This window comes from Elephas maximus, chromosome 24 (genome assembly GCF_024166365.1).
Source record: "Elephas maximus indicus isolate mEleMax1 chromosome 24, mEleMax1 primary haplotype, whole genome shotgun sequence".
In the NCBI taxonomy this organism is placed as follows: domain Eukaryota; kingdom Metazoa; phylum Chordata; class Mammalia; order Proboscidea; family Elephantidae; genus Elephas; species Elephas maximus.
Window position 1 is genome coordinate 41,761,620 of NC_064842.1, and position 27,901 is coordinate 41,789,520.

General features: G+C 36.6%; 2 protein-coding genes across 13 annotated transcripts in view; one reads left to right on the forward strand and one right to left on the reverse strand.

The window, feature by feature from the left end:
* The window catches only part of RALGPS2 (Ral GEF with PH domain and SH3 binding motif 2), a 245,650-nt gene that overhangs the window by 172,721 nt on the left and 45,028 nt on the right, over positions 1 to 27,901 (forward strand). The window lies entirely within an intron of this gene.
* Positions 122 to 27,689, reverse strand: ANGPTL1 (angiopoietin like 1). 2 transcript variants are annotated; one of them, XM_049868441.1, is made up of 5 exons: positions 27,163 to 27,689; positions 23,558 to 24,400; positions 7,839 to 8,032; positions 6,038 to 6,308; positions 122 to 5,403 (listed from the first exon to the last, which is right to left on the reverse strand). In XM_049868441.1, the coding sequence occupies exons 2-5, from the start codon at positions 24,372 to 24,374 to the stop codon at positions 5,216 to 5,218; spliced, it is 1,470 nt and encodes a 489-aa protein (XP_049724398.1). In that variant the 5' UTR covers positions 24,375 to 24,400; positions 27,163 to 27,689; the 3' UTR covers positions 122 to 5,215. The 2 variants fall into 2 exon arrangements, with proteins under 2 accessions (XP_049724398.1, XP_049724397.1); XM_049868440.1 differs by lacking the exon at positions 27,163 to 27,689 and having other exon boundaries at positions 23,558 to 24,499.

A 27,901-nucleotide genomic window follows, 5' to 3' on the forward strand; every position in this document is an offset into this window, starting at 1 on the left:
AAAAAGTATCGTTGGCTTTTAATGTTTTAAGATCCAGTTTTATTCCATTTTCTTCTGTTTGGTTTGATTTGTAGTCAATAAACATACGAATTACTTTTCCCTATTTTTTTTTTTATTCTTTTTAGGTTATATATTGTATTCTAAAGCAGCAGTAAAGCGTATTTAGTTATGTTCTGCTGGATCCTGAGAAATGAGCTCTGACCAAATGGCAGCTAGCCCTAGCTTTGTCTTTAGCCAGAATTACATTGCCATTTTCCATTACCTCATTTATGTTCTTTTTTACTTTTTTTTTTTTTAATATGTTTAAAATTCCTCTAACATTTTTTAACGGTACAGTCACGCGTCGCTTAACATCCATGACACGTTCTGTGAAATAGGACATTATGTGATTTGGACGTTGTGCGAACACCATATTATTTGCTGGGGCAAATGACCTCCCTCTACAACTTACTGTATGTACCACTCTAGGCCTGGAAGTGCCATCGCTTTATATACAAGAGACGTGAAATAAACATGTTGCGTGTGGGAAGCTGCTGCATTTGCTACATCTGGTTATGTCCACTATGTCCCATTCTCTGATACGGATTTCTGAACTCTGTTATAGCCTTATGGGACTGTGTATGTGGTCTGATGTTGCCTCAACGGACATTATGCAATGCATGACTATATGTGGTGTATTTTCTGAAGTTTAGACCACTCAGAGACTCAAAGGGCTGGTGATTAGGGTTGCATTCATTTCATTGCCATGTTCATAGTTTTTTCTTTAAGAACCTACCTATATCTTTAAAAAAAAAAAAAATCAAGAGTAGCAGCTGTACATATCTGCATTTTAATCATAAACAGAATTGATTTCCTCCAGTTCCAGTAGCTTTGCCACTAGTGCTTCCAAATGTTGATAGTTCTGTCATTGGTTTTGTTTTTGTTTTCAACAAATCTTAACAGGAAACCAATAATAATAATTTTAATAATTAACGTTTATTCAGCTCTTAACCCTGTGTCCAGGCCGTATTTTGCATAAATTATTAATGCTTAATTTTATAAGGTAGATATTGTTACTGTTTGTATTTTATAGGTGAAGAAACTGAGGCCAGGGAGATTAAATTACATGTTTGAAAGATGCATTAAAAATATTTGTAGTTCAAAGAAAGCATTAAGAATTACATTCATATTTTGGGAATCTGTATTTAGATTAAAAATTTTAGTTCATCTTTTCAGTCTTTCCTATAGTTGTCTATAGAATTACAATTTAATAACGGCTTACCCCACTGATAAAAATTGAAAATTGGGTTTGTTCCTAGGTGGGCTTTTTTGAGAAGTGTCATGGCAGTGTAAGTGGAATCATTCTCTTTTTACTTTCTTTCACAGACATTAAAGTAAAAGACTGAAAATTTATTAGCGTATAATCATCTTTTAGGGAGTCCTAGTGGTGCAATGGTTAAACACTCGACTGCTAACTGAAAGCTTGGTACTTCAAACCCACCAGCGGCTCCACAGGAGAAAAGACATGGCGATCTGCTCCCATAAAGACTTCAGCCTAGGAAACTGTATCGGGCAGTTCTGCTGTCTTATAGGGTCGCAGAGTCAGAATCGACTTGATGGCACATCGCAGCAAATGATGTTTTACTATTAAGATTAAATGTGTATGTCATATTGCATTACAAAAACCAAACACCAGTAGCCATCTAGTCAGCTCTGACTCATAGCGACCCTGTGTGTGTCAGAGTAGAACGGTGCTCCATAGAGTTTTCAGGGGGTGATTATTCAGAAATAGATTGCCAGGCCTTTCTTCCAAGGTGCCTCTGGGGGGACTCAAACCTCCAGCTTTTTGATTAGCAGCCAAGTGCGTTAACCATTTGCACCACCCAGGGACTCCAGTACATGAATACAGGTTTATAAATAAATTTGAAACATTTTAATAATTGCAGAACTTTTTACAGGCCTGTTATTCCCTATGTCATCCAGTTGATCCCGACTCATAGCGACCCTATAGGACAGAGTAGACCTGCCCCACAGAGTTTCCAAGGCGGCAATGTTTACAGAAGCAGACTGCCACATCTTTCTCCCATGGACAGCTGGTGGATTCGAACCGTCAACCTTTTGATTAGCAGTCAAGTCCTTAACCACAGGGACTCAATGGCAACGGGTCTGTTATATTATTACCAGTAGGAGTCCTAAGAAATATGATACTAGAAGCATTAGCATTCTCATGTCATGACTCTTAGTGTCAAGTAAGTGGACGGTAGATCTTAAATCACTTAATCTCGAGACAGGGAGTGTCTCATTTTGGAATCATCTGAAATCTCGAGTTTTAAAGGTCTAATTCAGAGAGATCGGAGCCCTGGCTACTCACCAAAAGGTTGGCAGTTCACATCCACCAGCTGCCCTTGGAAACCCTGTAGAGCAGCTCTACTCTGTCATAGGGTCACTATGAGTAGGAATCAACTCGACAGCAACAGGTTTTTGGTTTTTTTCAGAGAGACCAGGTGCCCAAGGCCTTGATGGCCTTCTATTAAGTAGATTGTAAATCCTCTTTAGGATAAACTTCATTGCATTTATTAAAAATAATATAGAGTGAATATAAAGAACCCTTCTGTAAACCAGCTGTAAAGTTGTAGCTCAGTCTTATTGAAGGTATGCAACCACATCTTTATTCCTAGGTGACCTTCAAAGTAGCTGACTGTTGAACCTTCCCTACCACACAAGTGATCTAAACTCTCAACATTCTCAGGCAGAGATTCCTAATGTGACTCTTCGTCCGTTAATTTTTGTTTTTTATTTCCTTATGGTCCAGACCCTTCACTGCCTGCCATACCAGCTGACATAGCTCTGTTAGATTTGTAGCGAAGGTTACCCATCAGTGTGATTTTATGCCTGAAAACTCAGGTTTTAACATTTATTTACAGCACCACTCTAGGTATTACAGAAGATGCATAGAGGTATAGTAATAATAATGATAGCTAAAGTCTACTGAGTACTTACTAGTATCAGGCATTATTCTCAATACAAGTATCATCTCATTTGATCTTCACAATAACTGTATGAACTAGGTACTGTCAGTATCCCTATTTTATAGATAAGGAAACTGAGGCAGGAGTATATAAATTGCCCAAAATAACACAGCCAATAAATGGTAGAGCTGGGCCACAAACCCAGACAGCTCTGACTTTAGAGTCCATACTCAACCATCATATAATACTGCCTCTTATTCCTTGCTCTTAAGGAATTTTGCCCAAGCTATCTTAAACCCTCCGGGAAATCCAGAGCAGGTCAGATACAGGTCTGTGACGAACAGAATGGGCCCAGTGACAAGGAAGTTTAGCTAAATTTGTGTTTTAACTTTTCACATTATTCTTGTTTTAATAGTATTTCCCTTCTGTGGAAAATTCTACAAATTCTTCGACTTGTCTTTCATAAATAAGGTTTTGGATGTTTGGCGAAATGTAGTAGTTCTGTCAGTAAATGGAATGCCCTGGTAAAATTTTATTCAGTTAGGATTTGATGTAACAATTCGATGCCTAATTCTTCCCACAAATTAGAAATAGCATATTTTTTGGCTCTGGTGGCGTTAGAGGACGAGAGTTTAAAACTATTTCAAGGTGACCACAGGTAAAACAAAGAATAATGCCACAGTAAGTTTTGGATGTTCTTTTAACTGCTTTCACTAGAAATTTTATTTTGAGATGTGGCAAGTAAAAAACATTGATCATATTGGTGGACTTGAGTCTTTCAAATGATTATCTTTGAATCAAACCATTCTTATGGATAGTTTGCTTCACTGATTGGATATTCTTTCTACTTGAGCAAAACTCATGAGATTTCCCTAAAATTTTAGCTTCACAAATGATTTAAGAGAAGGTAATTCTAAGTAGTGAACATGTTGCTGGAAGGAAATTGTTCCAGAAGTTTACTAATAAAGAGATTGATTGCAAAAATGAGTTAAAGACCATGTGAAGCTAAGCATTAGTCACAGACACTATAAAATGGAATTAGCAAATTAAACTAGCCAAACCACCATAGATTCTGCTCTTAGCTGTTGAATCTCAGTATTAAAAAATTCTGAGAATTTCTGAAGTTGTTTTAGTTCCACCTGTAATACCTGTGGAAACCCTGTTGGCATGATGATAGTTAAGAGTTCAGCTGCTAACCCAAAGGGCAGCAGTTCAAATCTATTAGGTGCTCCTTGGAAACCCTATGGGGCAGTTCTACTCTGTCCTGTATGGTCGCTATGAGTCAGAATCAACTTGATGGCTAAGAGTTTGTTTGTCTTTCGTAACACCCGTAAAGTTAACCAAGCTTCTAACTTGAATACCAGGCAGGTTTGTTTTTTTTTTTCTTTCCTAGTAAGAACCAATATATCGGGGTGGGGGGGGGGGGAGTATTAATACATAAGCTTAAAATTAAAAATCAGATCGTAAAATCTTTGACCTTCTAAGTATTCTAAACTTTTATTTTTCCTGACTTTATAACATAAAGTACATTTCAGGAGATTTGGGACTTCAGCAAATTATATGAATATTGAGAAAGTCATTTGTGTATTTCTATGTTTATAAATTAACCATTTAAATAATGCATGCATTATTTATGCATGTTGTTTGTTTTTAAAAGTGTTAGTTTAATGCAGTGGGTCACTTAACTCTTGAGAATATCAGCATAGAATTTATTGCCAAGAATTCACATTTCACTGGTTTATGTGAAAGGCACAAATTCGATTTGAAATAGTTTTTATTCCATGCAAAACATATTTTCTATTGGCAAAACTATAGAGTTTTCTCTCTAATTTCCTGTCTATATTTTTATAAATAAAATGTACTGCTTGGTTGAAATCTTAAAATTATTTTTCCCTTGGAAATTCAAGCAATCTTGTAAAGTTTTTAAATAAATTGTTAAGGATCTAGAACATGTTTTCAATTTTGGTTTAAAATAAAGCTAATATTTGTTTTACACTGTGGCAAATATTTACATTTTAGGAGCAAACTGCCTGATTTAGTCGATATAATTTGTGAAATAACTAGGACATGGGTAGAAATAATCACCTGCAGTATATTGAAGGAAGACAAAGCAGTATTCATAGATCCCTTTTTATAGTTATAGTAAAATTCATTTTAAAATTTGTATCTGTAGAAATTGTGTGAAATAATATACATATAACATTTACATTTTTAAGAACTGGAAAATACAGAGTTCTGTGTCATTTTAAATTGGAAACTGTCTCTTTTCAGTCAATAGGCTTGATCATCATCCGAACTGCTCTCAAGGAGTAGGACCCACCCCTGTATTCAGCCCAGAAAATTCCATCTTGGTGTTTGCTTCTGTAATGGCCTCCTCTGTACCATACTCCGTTGAGGTTAGAATGTGCACAGGCATTGTACCACCACCCTCCTTTATGAAAGTGGGCGCAGTTTCCTTTGAGGAAAAAATAGAGATACCAAAACAAAAGATTATTCTAAATGTGGCACTCTACAAACCAGTGAAAACTTATTCTACCTTTGGAACAATTTAATTTGAACTTTCTGATTTCATTTACTTAGTTTTCTTTCTTTATGTATTCTGTCGCTGTTGCTTAAGTACCAACTCTTTGAAAGATTACTAGAATTGCCTTTTTTATTTTGCCCTTTGCTTACTTACTGCATGTTTTTTTAATAGATTTAATTTTCTAGGTAGCAGAGTACATAAAATGCAAGCAATGTTTGTATGTAAGAGAGGCAGAAAGGGAGAGATTGGAAAGATATGGAGTTGCTAAGAAATGCTTCTGCCCCATTACCCCATAAATCCAAATGGCTTGCCTCCCTCACTCCCTTCAGGTCTTTATTCATATGTTACCTTCTTAGATAGGCTTTCTTGGCCACCCCATATAAAATAGCACCCACCTTATCCCCTAGCACCCATTCCCTCACTTGGTTTTATCTTTTCCTGGCATATGTATCGCCATTTGACAAATTGTTTTGTCTCCTCTTCCCAGAGTGTAAGCCCAAGAGGACAAGAATGTTTTCACTGCTCTATCCCCAGTACCTACAACAGTTAGTTTTGTCTTACTCACCTGCATACATATCTTTATCTCTGTCCAGTGTTGTGAATTGTTTACCGTTGTGCCACATCATAGAATCCCCTGCATTTCCCTGGTAAGTTCCCAGGCGCAGTCTATAAAATTCACTTTCAGGTTCCAGACGAAAGCTTCTGTATTCTGCATAGACCTTTTTATCACTCCAGTCTTCTAATTCAATCAGCAACTTATAATTATCTTGATTGCTAAGCATATAGATGTTTTCTAGTCCGAGCCAATATTCTCCGTCAATATTTCCAAACCCTTTCTGTTAATAAACGAAGATCATGAGCATGTAAATGAATGTGGAGATATTAAACATATATATATATTTTAAACATTTGATAGCATTAAGGTATTGATCATTTAAGTGGTGATGTAAGCTTCCATTTTAGTTGGTCACCTGATCCTTATAAGCCCCACATAATCACTTTTATTTTGCTTTCTCTTAATATATCAGAATTTATTTGCACAGCTAGTTTCAAAACCTGTCAATAAAAGAAAAGCAAAAGATAATGAAATTTATTCATAGCTACAAAAAACATTCATCAGTGAACCCCAGATCCTTAAAAAGGGTTCCTGGTCTATGTCATACAAAGCACCAAAGTTTTTTTTTTTTTTTTTTTTTCTGAAACAAAAAGGATGTCTAGCAGATTAATAATGATCATTCCATAAAAATCTTAGAATCTGTTTTAGAACAACTGATCTTCTTTAAGTCAGAGTAGTAAATATAAGAAGATAAAGTAGTAACTTCAGAGTTTTACCTTTGAAAATTTTTTAATTAATGTTTGAAAAAATAAATGATTATCCCATTTCAATAAGCATTTGGCACTGCAGGTATACAGCGAGATAGAAGATTCGGTAACCTGATCGTAACACTTCAGATGTATCTTCAGGGGGAACGTGTTGAGGGTCCCCCCCCCTACGCATTTATGCTAGCTGTGTGCTCAGAAATTTATACAGCTCTGACATGGGAGCGTTAATGTCCCGTTTGTAGCTGCCAGTAAGATTTCCCCTGAGAATGAGTCATCATATGTTACTTTACAGTTTTAAATGGGGGATTAACCATCTAGAAAATATAAATAAGAGTAGACAGATAAAAAGTAAGCCAAGCATTTTTTGTTAAGCTCTTAGAAACATCAGCTAAAATGCATTGCTAATATGGCCTATTAAATGTGATTTCTAATAAGAAAGACTGCAGTTTGGTTAAGCATCTTAATTTTATCTCTTGCGTCTGCCATCCTTAAATTGTGAAAGTTATGAACCACTCATGAGATCCACATGATCAACATCAAAATTAACAGTGAAGACCAATTCTTCACCTTCCCCAAACTGGTGTCCCTTGATTTTAGGGCTACATGAAGGCGCAGGTGTGTATCACTTGCCAACAACACCAGCTCCAGCATGGTGGTTTAATAAACAGAGGTAACTAGTCCAAGAAAGGAGATCATTTTCTGGCAGTCCTATATGTTGTATTACCATCAAGTAATAAACTAACAAACAAAAAAAGAAAGTCTAAGTCTTCTTAGAAAGTAGAATTAAGAGTAGTCTTTGCAAAGTATTTTAAAAGTCATCCAGATTCAAAGGGGGCATTTTACAGTTTATTTTCAGTTTTCTTATTTTACATTTTAATTTTGACTTTAAATCTGAAGATGAGAATTACCTTTTTGACGAAGGTAGATAATGAAAAATGTACGGATAGTTATCTTTTAACTCTGTCTTGTTTATGACATAGAAATGGCCACTATTACAAAAACTGCGTTGCTTTACCTCCCCCAAGTTTCAGTCTTTGATTTACCTTATAATTTTCCCAATTTCTGAAGAAGTTGACAGAGCCATCTGTTCTTTTCTGAACAACGGTCCAACCTCCAGGGTCCAAACTGTTCTCGCACCATAACTGCATCGGTTCCTTGCTGTTTTCAGGCTGAATCACATAAATCCCACTGACTGAATGCCCGGCTTCCTTCGCTTGCTGACAGTCTTTGAATGGTCCTGTAGTTTAAATATCATTGATTACCAGGAAATTTCAACTGCACCAAGAAGCAACATCATGATAAACAGAGAAAAGATTGAAGTTGTCAGGGATATTACTGGGATCCACAGTCAACACTCATGGAAGCACCAGTCAAGAAATCAAAAGATGTGTTGCACCAGGCAATTCTGCTGCAGAAGATCTCTAACGTGTTGAAAAGCAAAGATGTCACCGTGAAGATTAAGGTGTGCCTGACCCAAGCCCTGGTGTTTTCAGTTGCCTTATGTGCATGCGAAAGCTGGAAAGTGAATAAGGAAGACCAAAGAAGAATTGACGCCTTTGAATTGTGGTGTTGGTGAGTGTTGAATGTACCATGGACCGCTAAAAGCATGAACAAATCTGTCTTGGAAAGAAGTATAACCGGAATGCTCCTTAGAAGCAAGGATGGCGAGACGACGTCTCACATACTTTAGACATATTATCAGGAGGGACCAGTCCCTGGAGAAGTACATTATGCTTGGTAAAGTAGAAGGTCAGCAAAAAAGAGGAATATCCTCAGTGAGATGGATTGACACAGTGGCTACAACACTGGACTCAAACATAACAATCGTGAGGATGGTGCAGGACCGGACAGTGTTTCGTTCTGTTGTACGTAGGGTCGCTGTGAGTCGGAACTGACACAATAGCACCTAACAACAACAGCCAGGAAACTTACTATGAAAAGAGCCACATTAAAACAGTTTTAGTCAAGATTCTTACCTGCGTGTCTTTCTTTAGAATTACCAGTTTTTACTCATCGTATTCAGCAACATTTTATAAAACTTAAACCAAAAAAAAAAAAAAGAATTACTCCAGACCCACTACCTGGAACACGAACTTAGCCTGTAAGTGTTGTTCATACACAGACATATTTATATTGTTATAATTGTAACATGCATAGAAAGCTGGGTTCTGTCTCTTTATTGTAACAACCTTTTCCACGGGGCTGTAGTCTCCATTCTGGCTACTTCGAGTAGTTGTATAATAGTCCTTTAAGTTGATATATAAATGTTTATTCTTCTATCATTTGAGATTTCATCTGAATTTTACTATTTTAAATAACAGTGCAGAGTGTCTTCATTCTTGTTGCCTTAACTTTTTTCACATTATAAAAATACTGAAGGATTGATCTACTGGATTAAGGGGATATAAATACTTTTCCAACTATTTATAGTGACCGATTTATAGTTTTCAAAATTTGATTTCAGTGGAACATTGGTCCCTTGAGATACTCAGTGAAAACGAGGTACCATGGCCAGTTAAGTTTTAGAAATGATAAATATTATATTCCCATCTTGGAAATTCAAAATTTACAGTAAAACCTGTGAAAGTGGAACCTGTATAAGGCAGGAACCTGTCAGAGAAGGAAAACAAATATTTTCCACTAAAATGAGCGATAGAAGTAGTAAGACTGTACCCTGTCAAAGGCGGAAACTTGGGAGACCTAGAAAAACAAGGCAGTCCTGTCAGCGTTCTGGCTCACACAGGTTTCACTCTATATTCACATATTAAAGGCTGAGAAGCCCTGAAATAAACCAGAGTTTCTCAGACTTACAGAATCTTTTAAAAATTTCCCCCATTCAGCACTTACTAATACTCCATAAGAGTATACTCAGAAAATGTCGGCCAAAATCCCTTTCTAAAGAATTATATCAAATATATATCATCGATAGTAATCTGTTTACTCTGTACAATGACCCTGTGATGGTTTCCAGGTGTTCTATAGATGGAACAATTAACTAGTTGGCATAAGGTCATGATTCTTAGAAGGTGATCAACTCTTGTCTTAAACCCATTCCTTTCTCTCCTGGGATCCATGCTCTGGACTGCTGTGTTACACTTGCTCCTGCGTTATTTCATAGTTGTGTATATTCTCTTCCTGTGTCTTCATGCACTCATAAATGCTTCAAATCTTTTAAAATGACAAAACATTTTGGAAAATCATTTGTACAGTATGTGACTCTTGAATTTGTGATTTCTACACTTTTTCAGTCTAAAGAAAAATGACCGTTGTTTTTTAAAAGCATGCAAAATACATCAAGTGATTCAGAAATAAGAATTACCCTAAAGATCTGTTGTCGTTGTTCGGTGCCATCAAGTCGGTTCCGACTCATAGCGACCCTGTGCACAACAGAATGAAACACTGCTCAGTCCCGTGCCATCCTTACAATCATTGTTATGCTTGAGCTCGTTGTTGCAGCTGCTGTGTTAGTCTACCTCATTGAGGGTCTTCCGCTTTTCTGCTGACCCTCTACTTTGCCAAACATGATGTCCTTCTCCGGGGACTGATCCCTCCTGACAACGTGTCCAAAGTGTATAAGACGCAGTCTCGCCATCCTTGCTTCTAAGGAGCATTCTGGTTGTACTTCTTCCAAGACGGATTTGTTCATTATTTTGGCAGTCCATGGTATATTCAATATTCTTCGCCGACACCACAACTCAAAGGCGTCAGTTCTTCTTCGGTCTTCCTTATTCATTGTCCAGCTTTCACATGCAATGATGCGATTGAAAATACCATGGCTTTGGTCAGGCGCACCTTAGTCTTCAAGGTGATATCTTTGCTTTCAACGCTTTAAAGAGGTCCTTTGCCCCAAATTTACCCAATGCAATGCGTCATTTGATTTCTTGACTGCTGCTTCTGAGGCTGTTGACTGTGGATCTAAGTAAAATGAAATCCTTGAGAACTTAAATATTTTCTCCATTATTGTGATGTTGCTCATTGGTCTAGACTTGAAGCACTTACTAATGAAGATCAAAGACCACAGCCATCAGTATGGATTGCACCTCAACATAAACAAAACAGAAAAATCCTCATAAAAATTCAATGTTTTTAATTTGTTCTAATAGATCTTTGTGAGGAAAAAAAAAATCCTTACAAAGATTTATTAGAACAAACTAAAAGCGTTGAAATTCCAGTTGTCACATTTTACAGTTTACTATAAATTTTTAAATCCTGACATGTATAATTTTTAAGAAATTATGTGGAGATAAAGTTTAGTCACGTAACTTCTAACAAGAAAATCTGTACTATAATCATATTGTGGATTGTTGAGATTTTGAGAGATGTGTTATGTATACTGTGCCAAGAATATAAAGGGTCCCTTTGGGGCCTTATTAAGATAAATTTCTTGTCATTAAGTAGTTTCAGAACTATATTATTAGAAGGGGTTCTTAGAAAGATTATGAATTGCTGCTTGAAGACAAAGACTGTTTTTGTTTGGCTTTTTCTTCTACGTTCATGTCATCAGAGTCTTACATATTAGTAGGGCTGTCAATTTTTTTTTAAATAAATGAATCAGTTAATTTGCTTTCTCATTTCAAATACAAGGAAATTGAAAACCACATGGAAAGAGCAAGAAAAATCACGAGTTTTAAGTTATTTTGTTTCATTGACATTTCTGTTAGGTTATATGATAGTTCAGTGACCACTGACACCACAGATAGCTAATAAATTTGAAAAACTGGAAAGACTTATGCTTCCTTTCTTGGGATATATTTATTTCTGGTATTGTATTTTTTAATTCTACAATTTCAATTCGCTTTTTACAATTTCTTTGCTAATACCTCCCATCTTTGTATTCATTATGAACGTATTTCCCTTCAAGGCATGGAACACAGTTACAGTAACTGCTTTAAAATTCTCATCTGCTAATTGCAATCGGGGTTACCTCAGGTTTGGTCTCTGTTAATTGGTGTTTCTATTTAGAATGCATCACATTTTTTCTGTTTCTTCATGTTGACAAAAATTTTTGCTTAGTATCTCGGACATTGTGAAAATTATTTTGCGGAGACTCTAGATTCTGCTGTATTCTTTTGAAGAGTACTGACTTTTTTGTTTAGTTGCTGTTGGGTGCCATCGAGATGATTCCATCTCCTAGTGGCCCTATGTGACAGAGTAGAGCTGCCTTGTGGGGTTTTCTAGGCTGTAATACAATCTTTACGGGAGCAGATCTCCAGGCCTTTTCTCCTGCTGAGCAGCTGGTGGGTTTGAACCACCAATCTTTCAGTTAGCAGCCAAGCACTTAATCATTGTGCCAGCAGTTAACTTGGTTTGGACTCAAACTGTTAACTCTATTTCTTGGACAGCAGCTCAATTCTCTGTTTAGTTCTGTTATCCTTGCAATTTATCCCACGTAGGCATGGTTCAGGGCTCAGCCGCAGGTTCAGGCAGAGGTTATACACAGAATTTTTGGCTCTCCCTCACCGGATCTCTCTTTTCCAGGATTTCTCTTCACTTTATAGTGGCTGTGGGTGCCAGTGGTTAATAGCTGGGCTGCTAACCAAAAGGTTGGAAGTTTGAATCCACAAGCTGCTGCTTGGAAACTCTATGGGGCAGTTCTGCTCTGTCCTGTAGGGTCACTAGGAGTTGGAATCAGGTTTGGGTTTTTTGGGTTTTTTTTTTATTGGTGGGTGCCCCACACTCTGTTCTTCAGGCCTGAGAGACTGCAGCCTGCCCGTAGGTTAAAAGCCAAGATGGGAACTCACTCTGTGTCTTTGCTTCCAACTATATACTTTCCTCCAGGATCTGTCTGCACATTTTGTTCACTTCCTAGTGCCTTCAGGTAGTTATTTTTTGTATTTTGTAAAGACTCAGTATTTGTTACCTGCAGAAGGATCGGTCCAATAGCTTAAACTGCCATACCAAAAAGGGGACCGGCCTTTTAAACTTCTTTAAGTAGTGTTGTAGCTATCAATGGTATTTGAGATGTTGTAAATTAAAACTTTGGTAAAATTAAAATCAAATGGTTGTTTACCAAAGAATAAAATATTTTCCTTAATTAAAGTTTTCCAATCCAATTAAAAGGAGAAAGTTCCCTTCTATGCCTAGTTTGTTTTTATCATGAATGGATTTTGGATTTTGTCAGAGACCTTTTTGGTATCTACTGAGATGATCGTATGGTTTTTCTTTTTTGTTTATTAATACCGTGAATTATACTAATTATGATTTTCTTTTTTATTGTGGTAAAATTTATATAACAAAATTTGTGATTTTAAATGTACAGTTCAGTGGTATTATATTTACAGTATTGTACAACCATGACGGCTGTTAATTTCCAAAGCTTTTTCACTACCCTGAATGGAAACTTCTCCCATTAAGCCATAACTCTCCATTCACCCGTCCTCCAGCCCCTGGTGACTACTAATCTACTTTGTCTCTTTGCATTTGCTTATTTTAATATTTCATATAAGTGGGATCATATATTTGGTTTATGTATGATTTACTTCATTCAGCATAAGGTTTTCAGGGATCATCCACGTCATGGCATGTATCAGAACTTCCTTTTTTATGGCTGCATAATATTCCATTGTTTGTATATACCACATTTTGTTTATTCGTTCATTTGCTGATGGACGTTTGAGTTGTGTCTACCTTTTTAGCTGTTGTAAATAATACTGCAATAACATTGGTGTACAAGTATCTGTTTGAACCCTGCTTTCACTTCTTTTGGGTGTATACCTCAGAGTGGAATTACTAGGTCATATGGTAATTCTGTGTTTAACTTTCGGATGAACTGACAGACTTTTCCACAGTGGCTGCACCATGTTACATTCCCACCAGCAAGTGTTCCCAATTTCTCCACATCCTTACTAACACTAATTTTCCATTTTTTTTTTTTTTAATACTAGTCATTCTATTCGGTATAAAGTGATACCTGATTGTGATTTTAATTTGCATTTCTCTAATGACTAATGATGCTGGGTAGCTTTTCATGTGCTTATTGGCCATCTCAATATCTTCTTTGCAGAAATGTCTATTCAGATCCTTTGCCCATTTTTAAATTGGTTGTTTGTCATTTTGTTGTTGAATTATAGAAGTTATTCATATGTTCTGGATATTAAACTTTAAGTCAGATATATGACTTCCACATTTTCTCCTGTTTTGTAGAGTCTTTTCGCTTTCTTGATAAAGACCTTTGATGCACAAATTTTTTATTTTGATGAAGTTTAATTTATTTTTTCTTTTGTTACATGTGGTTTTGGTGTTGTATCTGAAAATCCACTGTTAAAAACAAGGTCCTGAAGTTTTACTCCTCTGTTTTCTTTGAATTTTATGGTTTTAGCTCTTAGATTGAGGTCACAGATCCATGTTTGAGCCAATTTTCATCTATGGCATGAGGTAGGAGACCAGCTTCATTCCTCTGCATGTGGAAACCCAGTTGTCACAGCACCATTTATTGAAGAGACTATTCCTTCCCCATTGAATGGACTATTGATTATATTTTGAATGTTCAACTAACCTTTTATTCCAGGGGTAAACTTGATTTGGTCATGGTGCGTTATCCTTTTTATACGTATTATTGAATTCAGTTTGATAAAATTTTGTTAAGAATTTATGCTTCATGTTCATGAAGAGGAAACCCTGGTGGCGTAATGGTTAAGTGCTATGGCTGCTAACCAAAGGCTCGGCAGTTCGAATCCACCAGGCGCTCCTTGGAAACTCTGTGGGGCAGCTCTACTCTGTCCTATAGGGTCACTATGAGCCGGAGTTGATTTGACGGCACTGGGGTTGGTTTTTGGTTCATGAAGATATTAGTTTATTAGTCTGTTTTGAAACGGGGGAGGACTATAATAAAGATAATGTTTTGAGCTTATCACCCTGGCCATAAATTAAATCACAGTCCATTTAAATTCAACATGAATTATCATTTTTAAATTCTCTACTTTCTTAGTTCATGAATTTAAATGATAATGTATTCAGAGCCCTTAGCACAATGTTTAACAAAGTAGTCATCGTCAGTAACTGTTAATTCCCTTCTTTATTGCCGATCTTGACATATACTAGTTCCTAGGGAATATATGTTTGTTTAATAAATTTAATGTAGCTAACTAAAAATGAATGTGCAGTTATTCCTACTGTAGTGAAATAATTATTTCTGAAAAACTACATTCTGCAGTATCACGCCCTAGAAATAACAGCTGATTTTAGCTGTAGTTACTTGTGGTAAAAAACTTTGGAAAATCCCATATGAACCAATTCAACCTCTTCGTTTTACTGATATCATTCCCTTTTTTTACTGACCCCATATGAGCAACAGCATTGTAGCCAAGTCAAAGAAGGAATCATAATTTCATATGTGGGAGTGAGATGGAAGGAAAAGTAGAGTACGATTCCCAAGTCCATACTAGATGATTTTGTGTAATGCATGGTAATATATTCATTTGTTTACTTGTAGGACTTCCCATAGGCAAGGACTGTATCTTCTGGTTGTGTATTCACAGTTTGAACCCACTTAGGCACTCAGCTATTTGTTGAACTAAATGATTCCTGGTAGCCACAATGGTTTCCAGAATTTCTTCGCTATTTTTTTCAAGAAATGTCTGCATATATTATAGGCTAAAAACTGTTTTAGGCTCAAAAGATAAATAGCCTTACAGCCAAGTGGGAGGTGGGGAAAGTGGCAAGATAATTCTCTATAATAAGTACTTTGGTGGAGTTGTGTAGGGCACATGGGACCATATAGGAGAAACAGCTAACCAAGATTTGCAGGGAAGAGGTAGGCAACAGAATCTACCTACATCTGAGCTGAGTTTGAATGGGTGAGTAGGAGGTAGGCCATTGGGAAAAGGAACCTGATCAAGGCCACACATGGGTGACATGTGCAGAGGCATGGATTAGTATCAGAGAAGTTACAAGTTCAGTATGTATTAAATGTAAATGGAGAAAAGTGGTACTTTTGAGCTCTTGAGGTAAGTCATAGAGTTGAATCGGTTTGAAATTGCTTTGGTTTGAGATGGCTGTCATCCTGGTTATTTCTAAAATTAGCCAGATTTTTTTTTTTTCCTGTCATTCGGGATAATCAAGAATATCTAAGGAGTGTTGGTCTTATTTTAAAACCTATCAGTATTGTAGTTAATGCACACATGAAGTGGTTTTGTTGTAATGTACAAAATATTTCTCAGGTTTCAGAAATTTGCTTACTCTGTCTGTGAATGTCACTTTTGTAAATGTTTGCTTTGCACTGATTTAAGTATATATAGCTTGACAGTTAACATTTTATATTTAAATATATATTCAAAAGTTGGACTTTTCATTAGGTAATTTGGTTGCTGTGAAATATTCAGAAATATTAAAGTTTTGAAAGTTTGTGAAATTTTTGTAAAATACCATTTGTTCCATAGAGCTAGACTCCTTTTCTGCTATTAGCACTCAGGGAGCCCTGGTGGCGCAGTGGTTAAGCACTTGGCTGCTAACAGAAGGGTTAGCAGTTTGAACCCACCATCCGCTCTGCAGGAGAAAGATGTGGCAGTCTGCTTCCGTAAAGATTTACAGTCTTGGAAACCTTATGGGGCAGTTTTACTCTGTCCTGTACGGTCAGAGTCCTATGAGTCAGAATAGGCTCAACAGCTGTGGGTAAACAGGTACTCAGATGTTTAAGCAAATTGGAGAATTCTAGGTTTTCTGAATCTAGCTTTTATTTGATAAGACTTCAATTTGTGCAAATTTGATTGTCTTCAACTTTAGTTTTCAGCTTATTTTTTAGTGAGTTTCATGTTTGCAAGTTGGATGCCTGTCAGACTTAGTTGATACAAAGCCGTAGGAAAACTTACTTGAAACCCTTTTCTAGAACATATGGATAAAATTAGCCATGCTTACAATCTACTTTAAGAAGGAGCCCTGGTAGTGCAGTGGTTATGCACCCAGCTACTAATGAAAAGGTCGGTAGTTCGAACCCGCCAGCTGCTCTGTGGGAGAAAGATGTGGCAGTCTGCTTCTGTAAAGATTCACAGCCTTGGAAACCCTATGGGACAGTTCTACTCTGTTCTATAGAGTCACTGTGGGTAGGAATAGACACTATGGCAGTGGATATGGGGTATACATCTACTTTCTTCTCAGTGAAAGTAGTAAATATTAAAATTTACTGTTACTTAGATTTATTTTTACAAATATACCATTAACATGTCTTAGTCTATGGTGTTGATCTTGGCAGAAATATTTTTTCAACATTACTTGTATATCTTCTTTTCTGATCTAGATTTAGATTACAAATCATTCTCGTATTAAATGCTTTACTGCTTTCTCTGTACCATAAAGAACATTGCTTAACAGGAAGTCTTCAACAGCTGATAGAAAATTACCAGCTTCGTTGTTGAGAGTTCCGATTTAACTGGCTGTTTTGCATATTATAAAAAAAAATCCACATGTGATTCAGGAATTTGTTCACGATGGTTCCAAAAGGCATTGACTAGAACTACTTTTTAAAATAGAAATTTCCTTAACCTTTTCTTGCATTGAATAAACTTGATATTGGTCTTCATCTTCTGTGACACACAACTGGATTTTTCTCAAAGCAGGAGACTGGAATTCTGTACATTGAATTTGAAGGGCCAGCCTCTCTTCTTCAGTTTACATGAGTAAGCTTTGTGTAAGGTTGACAAACCCCAACTAAGAGATCCGATTCGTGTAAAAGAAAACATTGACCATCCATGCCACATTTATTTTTCAAGATGTGTTTTTCATTAAGAATTCATATTTTGAACAGAACAGTAGGTTGAAAAAGAAAAAATGATTTCATACTTGGAATAGCAGTCTTACTGGGAGCCATCCATCTTTAACATACCTTCCCTTTTTCTATAAAAAGAACTTTTTTAACTACTTAAAATTACAAGGAAAATCCTTCCCATTTCATTGTAAATTTCTCATTTATTCCTTTGTCCCAATCCTGTGCTGTTCGTGACAGGAGAAACAGGACACAAAAAAGATGACCAGTTTAGAGTTTTCAAATAATTGGTCAGCAAGTAAAATCTTTAGAGAGGTAAACTTTTTAATTAGGTTATAAGTTAACTATAAGCTAGATATATTCAACAGCATATCTGGAGTGGGAAGTTTGAGGCAGATACTTTCCAGAGTGATAATAGATTCTTTCTTGTAATAATAAAAATAACAACAGTCTATTAACCTCTAAGTCTAAACTGCAGTTACCCGAAAAACCAAGCCAAACCTGTTGCCATCAGGTCAATTCCAACTCAGGGCAACCCTGTAGGAAACAGTAGAACTGCCCCGTAAGGTTTCCAGGTTGCTGCTGGTGGATTCAAAACTGCCAGCCTTGGGTTCGCAGCTGAGCTCTTAATCACTGAGCCACCAGGGCTCCAAACTGCAGTTAACAAGCTTTTACTCTTGAAATTGTTAAAGAGTTTATCAGTTATTTTTTCATAACTAGTTAATATAATCATTATTCTACTAGCCTCTTTACTTGACCAATCTTCTTTAATTTTGGGTTTTTTTGTGTGTGTTTCTATTTTTTTAAGTATTAATATAAATATTCCATTGAAACCAATTGCATCTAAAAATTTGCTCATGGGAAGCAATTTTAAAAAGTAAATATTTGGTGTTTTAAAATTATTACCCACTAAAACCAAAACCCATTGCCATCATGTTGATTCTAACTCATGGTAACTTCATGTGTTTCAGAGTAAAGCTGCATTCCCTAGGGTTTTTAGTGGCTGTGGTCTTTTGGAAGTAGATCTCCAGGCCTTTCTTCCACATTGCCACTCTATGAATGCAAACTGCCAATCTTTCAGTTAGTAGTCGAGCCCAAACCATTTGCACCACCCAGGGACCTTACCCACTAAAAAGCACATTTTTAGTTTTTAATGTCTTTGCTTATCAAGTTTTACTTTTGTAAGCTTACCTTTTATGTCCTCATATCCGACATCAGTATAGCAAGGCAAAGAACGTTAACAGGGAGGTGTGCGAAAAAGTGTAATAACACATGATAGACTGTCCACAAAGCACTTCTTCATGCATCACCTCATCTGTGACAACAATCTCTTTTACAAAAGAGGCAACTGGGCCTCAGAAAAGCTTTGCCAGATCCAAGTTTCTTGATATTCAGATCTGTGCTCCAGTGTATAGCAAAGGAACTTTGTCAATACCATTCAGCTACGAGAAATTACCTTCTTTTTATAAATATACCATTTGTAAAACATTAATGTTTCCTTCTATAGAAGAGTAACCCAAAATGAAGCCACTGAGTAACATTAACTCTTAAGAATTAGGTTGATCCAAATTTGTCATCAATGCCACATGTGTAGTTACATTCCCAAACATTGTAAGGCAGGGAAGACATTGCTTCTGGAGATAATTTATTTTACGTTAATAGAGTTATCTCATTACTTGCTGTAAGTTCATCTTTCTTGTTTTGAGGTGTATTTTTCTTATAACAATTTTTAAAGAAAATATAAAATTGCCTGTCAATTAAACAGCTTCTTAAATAATACAGTGGCCACATGCCATCTTGTACAGTAGTAGGGATTTCTTGGTGCCAGAAGCATACCAAGTACAGCAGTCACTATCTTTATCCTTTGTGAGCAAGCACCCAAACAGCTTTAGACATTTTTTCCCAGACAGAAGAATATGTGCAGAGACTTGAGCATATTAAAAAAAAGACTAAATCTGTTTATTGCTGCTTGTAGTAATTTACATTTGGTAAGAATCACAATATTAAAAGTGGAAAGAGATATTAGAATTATCCAGTCCAGCCAGCCCTCTCATTTTATAGGTGAGAAAACAAAGAGAGACAGGCAAAATGACTTACCCAACATCACATAACAAAGGTAACGTATTTCTTAATTCCGGGTTCTTTCCCTTACATTCATTATTGTATTAATGAACATTCTTATGGCATATCAGTTACGTCCTTGAATTTAAGAGCCTAACGTTTATAGAATAAGATAGTAAAAAGTTAATGTTTATTTCTAACAATAAATAAATAATGGATAACAGGAAAGGTTATCATTTCTTTTAATTGGTGATACCAGATAGCCACTTAAGATTTAGGGCCCATGTAGAATACTCCACGGCAGCTATCTCCATAGTTTTATTTGTACATCTCAAAAAACTCCACACACCTCAGTTATGTTTGTTTTTAAGTTATATACACAAACTTGGAAACCCTGGTGGCATAGTGGTTAAGAACTATGGCTGCTAACCAAAAGGTCAGCAGCTCGAATCCATCAGCAGCTCATTGTGGCAGTTCTACTTTGTCCTGTAGGGTCGCCATGAGTCGAAATCGACTGGAGGGCAGTGGGTCTGGCTTATACGAAAACTACTATACTGGTAAATTATACACATTAAAACCATATATAAAAACATAACTTTTCAAAGGATATAAAAAGTAAATAAAAGATGTAATATTTTCTTTCTGTACCCAGTGGATCATTTTGTACACACTTTTCCTTTGGAAATCAAAGGATATGGGGATATTAATAATGACAGTCATTTACCTAATTTAATAGTACTCTCACCTGTAACTACTGAGAGAACAGTATTAAAATGACTCTGGAACTATATAATGTATTAAAGCACTTTCATGAAAGTTTTTGGAATGACAGCTTTAAGAAGCTCTACAAAGTGTATTATCAAATCAATTAATATTTATTCAGCATGTGCGAATAAGGTACAATGTCCATCTAGTTGGAAGGCATTTTATTTAGATGTATATGTAAATGCTGTGTGTACATGTGAAGATATTGGTAATTCAAGAAGGAATATCAAGAAATACTGTGTGCATATTACAGAGTATAGAGATGGTCATGGAGAGGAGCAGTCATTTCAAGCCTGAGGGAGTCTACAAGGGTTTCAGTGAGCAGCTACCGTTTTGCCTGAGCCTTATAATTTGAACAGGCAGAAAACACAGGAAATATTTAGGAGACAATGAGTGAATTTATTTTATTGGAGCAGATATTTTTCATGAGGGAAATTAGTGAAAGAAAAGCAAGGGAAGTGGCTTGGCTCTTTTGAGGGGGGTGTTAGTCACTACCCACTCTAAGCAGTTTGGACTTTTTCAGTTTATAATGTGGAACTGCTGAGCAGAATTGCGATGTGATCAAAACAGTGATTTAAGTAGACGAATCTTTGGCCGTGTATGTTTTGATGGAAAGAGAAATAGGAGTTAGACCAGCTGGCAGGCTGTTGAGTATGAATGCTAACCATGTGCCAGACACTAAGCACTTTCCAAGTATTCAACTCTATGAGGTAAGTACTATTCTTATCCCTGTTTTACGGATGAGGAAACTGAGGCACAGAGCAATCCCTTCTCTTTCCCCTCCTGTAAGATCACACAGCTGGTAACCCAGGAAGTCTCTGTCCTCTAGCTGCTGCCATAGAGCATTTGCATCTAAGTTAGAATTGTGGCTCTGAATAGAAATGAGGAACATGTACATGAGAGACTGAAAACGGAAATGGATAGAACTCATTTGATTGGATGTATGGGGCAAGAGGGAAGTGTCAGAGCTGAGCCAAGCTAATTCTGGAGCTGATAGTAGCATACGTCAAAATAGAGATAGCAAAAGGGGGTATTAACCCTTTGATCCATCAATTTTACTTACACAAATTTACCCTTAGGATATAATCATAGATGTACTTAAAAAGTTATAAGAATGCTGATTACTGTATTTGTGAGAGAGGGAAAAAAAAGACGTTGAGGTTATTGCCAGATGTTAATCGTGTTTATTTCTGAGTGTTCATATTTTCTAGATTTTCTTCATTAAATATATATTACTTTTTAAATAATTATTATTTCTAAAAGAAGAGTACAAGTTTAGGAAAAAGATTATCTTGGGGTTGGTTTAGTTACTAGTTCATTCATTTATTCCTCAAATATTTATTGTAGTGCCTACAATATGCTGAGTATAGTATACCAAACACAATCCTAGCTAGATGCTTGAGAGAGGAAAAATGAAAAGACAGCTATCTTTCAAAAGTGTTCAGTCTAGCAGGGACACAGATATACAAACAAACAACTGCAGTGTAATAGGACATAGAAAACATGTTCAAAGTGTATAGTCAGCAATTTGGAATAAAAGCCTCGTAGGTGTTCGTTTGAATCTGGGAAGACATAACGTTAAAGGTATTACTTGAGTTAAGCCTTGAAGATTGACAGAAGAAAGCAGCTGCATGTGAGGTCATGGTAGAACATCCAAATGCAAACATCCAGCTTTGCTTAGAATCAGGAGTCATCTGAGCAGTGGTGATACGTGAAGCCTTGAAGAAGGTCAGTGAGACCTCTAAAGCGGGATAACTTGAAGGAAGCCTTTTTAAGGCATAAACCAAAAAAAAAAAGAAAAAGCTGCCATCAGGTCAGTTCCAAATCATGATGACCCCATGTTTGTCAGAGTAGAACTGGGCTCCATGAGGTTTTCAATGGCTGTGATCTTTTGCAAGTAGATCGCCAGGCCTTTCTTGTAAGGTGCTCCTGGGTGGATTGAAACCACCCACCTTTCAGTTAGTAGTCAAGGCTCTTAACCATTTGCTCCACCCAAGGACTCTTTTTAAGGCATAGGAGAGGGAAGAAGATGCCAGTGAAAGACCTAGAGAAGTTAGAAGAGTCAGAATATTATAATACGGGAGCCCAGGAAAGCAGAGATGTGAACAGTCAATGGTATCCACTGCTGCAGAAAGATAGAACTACTTGGTGATGTGTTTCTTTCCAGTCTCTGTCTTTGTTCTTTGCTTTTGTTGTTGTCATTATTGTTTAAAATTATTTCATAGTTTTTATAAAGTTTCACGTCCTGCCTTTTTAATAGTGAGTGAACTGTGTCTTAATACTTTTTTTTTTTTTTTTTTTTAATTTTTGGCCCTTTTTTTTTTTTTAATGGTAGTGAAGATTTATTTATACTCCCTTGGATACAAGACACAAACTGTAGCTTGTTTAGCCTTGGAAAATAGGAGGGGATACCTTTTTCTCTTGAGGCTGAGGGCAAGAAGGCATGGGTTTTGTATAGATATTTTAAAGATATGAACCAACACAGAACCCGAACATTAAAATTGCAGTGGTAGATGAGTAGTATGCATGGATGAGTTATCTGCTGAGGGTGGGCAGGAGGAGGAGGTGTAATTACAGGCTTAAGGAGAATGAAAACAGATTTTTTAATGTTCCTTGTGAGGAGGGTGACAGTGAATAAAAGGATTGTTGAGCAGAGTGAGCAGCCAGCTAAAGGCTGATAGAATGGCTATAGAGCAGTAATCCAGAAGTTAGGACTGGATCCTGGACTAAGTCCTGTCTCAACATTAATTTAGATGGTGAACATTCAAATGGAAGACTTGTACTTTTTTGTTGTTTTTTTACAAAAGAAGCAAAGTTTTTAAAAACTCCTAGAACCTCAGAACCTGTTTCTTCCGAGTAAATTCCGACTCATAGTGATTAGGAGCCCTGGTGGTACAGTGGTTAGGCACTCAACTGTTAACCAGAAGGTTGCGGTTCCAACCTACCAGCCGCTCCAATGGAGGAAAATATGGCAGTCTGCTTCTGTAAAGATTACAGCCTAGGAAACCCTGTGGGGCAATTCTGCTCTGTCCTCAGAGGTGCTATGAGTTGGAATTGACTGGACAGCAGTGGGTTGGGGTTTTTTGGTTTGTTTTGGTTTGTTTTTTTTGTTTGTTTCTTGTTTACAGCCTTAGAGCTAGCAGGGCAGGTATTTAAGTTCAATTCTGAGGCGAATTGTTTTATAAGCCACAAAACCTATTAACCTAATACTTGCATTTTTAACAGTAAGGCAGCACTCACCTTCATTGATGAAAGTTACTGGTGGTATCTTGAAAGGGCTTTTGGTGGGAGAAGTTGCCAGATCAGGTGGTGGCATTAAATCTCTGGGATAACCTGGATCTCTCTGTATCTCATTACCTGCCAGCAGACCAGGAGTATACTGATGGCTGTTAGGAATATGTTGTGGCACCACCTGGACAAGAGGAGGAGATACATGGGTGTCTTGTCGGGAAAATATCCTCAAGCACTGTTCCTCCAACAAAGTGATCATCACAGACTGGTTATTGACAAGATCAGTCAAGGAAGCGTATTTCACCTCTAGTTCCCTGTACCTTGTGGCCATCTTCAACATTTCTGTGGTAACATTGAGGATTTTGTTTTCCAGCTGGGAAAGTTCAAGTGAATTATCCCTCTTACGAATAATCTCATGTAATAGTTGCATATAGAGTTGAGTAACACGCGAGTTCATGTTACGGCTTTCTTTTCTCAGCAGCTTTACCTCATTCACAATGTTTCCATCTACATCCACTACCAGTTGCAGGACATCTATCTCCCGCTTCTGCCTGGAGAGCACGTCCTTCAGGTTTTCAAGGTCCATCTTGGTGATCATGTCTTTAATGGTACCTGCATCTTGCCCTTTGGTGTTGACACAAATTGGCCCTGTTATTTTTTGTTCAGGTACCAGGAATGTGTATGCACATTTCTTTGTTTCTTCTTTACCATCTGCAGCACGAGGGTATCTCCTCTGGGTTGGTTTTTTTATTTTGGACTGTCCTTTGCAATGTTCAGTGCTCATTAGTAACAAGAGCACACCTAAGATCCAGATAAAAGCCTTCATTTTGAAATGAGACTGTACAACGACGTCTTTAGAAAAGCACATCAAGGAAGGGAAAAAGTAAGAAGAATGAATATTAATCTACTTTGGAAAGTCGATAGTATAAAAAAGTATCTAAAGTAAGAATTGAATACCTATTGGTATTAACAAACTATGCCAGAAGTAACTTTCTTAATTTCTTTAATTCAAGATTAAATTATAGTGTGTTGGCACTTGTTTAAGGATTAGATGTCAGGGAATAGCTCCTTCAGCTACCACTTTGTTGTAATGCTTCTTGTTCCCCAGCTCATTGAGCAGATTTTGGTGGGTGCCCATAGTGTATTAAGGCACGCTGCTGGGTGCTGTTGGTGTTTTTGAGACCTAATCAGACACCCTTCTTACCTTTAAAGACCTCCGTTGTTATCTTAAGACTATGAAAATGGTACCCAGTGGTTTCCAAGGCATAAATTAAAACATTCTTGCCTAACCAGTATTAAAGTTGCCACGTGACTTTTTACTAGTCAAGGTTTTATATTTATTTAAAAAAAAAAACCCAAACCCGTTGCCGATGAGTCGATTCCAACTATTAGCAACCCTGTAGGACAGAGTAGAGCTGCCCCATAGGGTTTCCAAGGAGTGGCTGGTGGATTCCAACTGCTGACCTCTTGGTTCACAGCCGAGTTCTTAACCACTGCGCCACCAGGGCTTTTAAAGGAGAAAACTGAAAGTTTATTTTTTCAAAAACTGAAAGTTTATTTTTAAAAAATAAATGTAATTCCTTTAGCCTCAGAAAAGTAGTGATTCTGTTGTTCCCTAAAGCAGAGCAAGGAGCCACATTTCTTGAGTAGTAGACTAGTTACATCATTTACTTTTCATAGAAAACTATGGATCTCTTAAATCTTTAATTCATATATTGAGTAAAGAGCTGGTTTAAAAAATACACTTACTGTTGGCATTTTCTAAAAACATTCTCTTATTTAATATTTTCCCACATATTTTCAGTTTTAAAAGGGAAAGATCCATAAATCTGTGTTACCTCATAAAACTGTTCTGTATATGTTAAAATTTTCCTAGGTCCCAAGAGAATGTTATAAATTAGTTACAGTGTACTTAAGTTTAAATCTACATCTTTGCTTGGTTGTTGATTTTTTTTTTTTTTGCGGGTGGGAGGGGGATGGTTTCCATGCATTGGGTTAATTTTATCGGTACTCCTTTTCTTCATAGTTGCTAAATTGTCAGCTAGTAGAGAGAAGAAATAAAAGTCAGGATTTAGTTCCTTTCAGATGGTAAACTCATAGAGAGGCATTTACTGGCTGTGTCGTGCACTGAAAACAACCATGAGGCACTGAACTTAAATGTATGAGGCATCGAGGATACATTAGATACAGAACTTTCTAGATTGTGAAATATGTTCTGAAAAAAGACTTGAGAACCATCTAGTCCCCCAAAGATATTTTTAAAAGAGATAAGTAGTTATATGTGTGATTTGGGTTTCAGATGAAATGATTGCCTAAGGCTTCAGTAAGAATTGAGGCTTTAAAGAGGTCCTCCACTTTTCGTAGCAAGGAACAACAAAAGAGAGAAAGAGAGATGACAGGTATTTCAGGTCATCTGAAATTTTATTGCTTGGAAATTTTATCAGAATTCCTTGAAAATACGTGGTTAGCAAAGATCCTCCCGGTATTTAGTCAGCCGAGGGAGTTTTGAATCTTTGAGGAAAGGATATGAAAGCAAAGTTGAAAAATCTTAGCTTTACTGTTATTTGCTTGTTAATGACTCCTGCCATTATTATCTTTAGTTTTTAAAAGGCCAGAGAATCCCCAAATGATACCAAAGTGTCTTTGGCATTAAAACTTACTATTGGCAACTAGTAATTTTTTTAGTAATCCTTGTAATATTAAACAAAGCCTTCAGATGGAATATTGAAGGAAACTTCTTGTTCATGGTTATTAAGAATATTTCTATCTAAAAGTCATCTGTACTTTTGCCTTTTAATTGTGTTCTTAAGTAATTATGTTTTTTCTTGTTAATATAAACTAGTTACATCATACTTCTATCACATTTTATATTTTCTACTCAATCTATAAGACAATTTTGGGGTTTTTATGTATCAATAATTTTGCTTTTCAAATAATTCCAGCTGTGTAGCAGTTTTAAATTTCTGTTACTCAAGTTAAATTACTGTTAGATGTAAAACCTAGAAAATTATTTAAAATTTTGAGTCATAGCAAGAAATACCATAGGTATATCTTAAATCTTGAGTAGGATTTTCTGCTTAATAGTTGGTTGCTGTAGAAATTGAGGTGTTGTTACCCTTCAGCTATTTTTATATCTTCGTGGCTTTTTTTGTAACTGTACTTTGAGAAATCCAACAGTATATATGACTCTTCAGAACACGTACTGTAGTTACCTGAAGAGAAGTTAACCATGTTTACAGTCCTCTTCTTTGGTTTGTATTTCTTTGTTTTTATTCAGGGTGCTATAAACCATATACACTGAATTTCTTGTTATAATTTCTAGTGTCTTTAAGGTACTTGTTTTCTGAAACCCAGCATGTATGCATCAGTATATAATTACATCCAGCAAATAACCACTACATAGAACCTGAAATAATATAAGCGGTAACCTCATAACATACTGAATGACCAGTTTTTACATAAAAATGCAAAAGAAAACCGGTATCAGATGAAATTGTAGTATGCTCCCAAGTTCTTTGTGTTCTAAGAGATTTGGAAATTGCTACTACAAATGTAAAATAATTATGCATGTCAACATACATAGTATTTTTAAATAAAAAGAAATTTTAAAATACCTTTTTGTATCTGTCGATAAAGTGAATCCAGAAACTTGCTGCCCTTATCCTTGATTTTAAAAATGAAGTTTGTTCATCTGTGACTCTAATGGCAACTGCATTTTTGTTTTGGACCGTTGAATCCAAGCTGTAATAAGGAACGTCTTTTTCTTCTTAAAGTACTAATCCATTGATTTTGACAAGCCACCTATGTAATTTTAAATAGTATAGTGGAAGTTCTGGTCTGTGGGCTGTCTTTAATCCAGCAAGGAAAGCATCATGGCTTTGCTCTGTCTGCCACATGGAGAAATGCAGTAACCAGCTGCAGCTGACCCAGATTGTACATACAGTACCCTCGAATAGTGAGTCCCTCTCCTTCGCGGTAGTCTCAGGTTCAGCCCACGTATTACGTCACCAGAAAAGCTGCTAGCGACTGTGGGGGAAATCTCCTTAGGATTTCCTCTCTGTTGCCTTAAATAGGGTGGGGGTAGTGGGATCAGCAGGAGGTTGAATAGCTATGAACAAGGAAAGATTGTGTGCAGGTTGAAGGAAGGGCACCATCTGGAAACAAACTGTCATAGTTCAGCGGGCAATTATAAAACAAATATTTTAGTCTGCTGGCCAGAAGTCTTTTACATTGAACACTGAAAAAACAGTGTTCTCAACTTCACTTAGAAGAAGTTGCAGGCTGATGAGTTTGTTTTTCGTTAGCACAAGAGCCTGACTTTGTCAGGTGGCAACCCCCTAAATACCATATGCT

Coding starts and splice junctions, on each gene's coding strand:
- ANGPTL1 (XM_049868440.1), bottom strand. CDS start 24,416: ATGTGCTTTTCTAAAGACGTCGTTGTACAGTCTCATTTCAAAATGAAG. Junction 8,033..23,557: donor AGTAACTTTCATCAATGAAG/GTGAGTGCTGCC, acceptor TTTAAACTACAG/GACCATTCAAAGACTGTCAG. Junction 5,404..6,037: donor AGATAAAGATATGTATGCAG/GTGAGTAAGACA, acceptor TTTTCCTCAAAG/GAAACTGCGCCCACTTTCAT.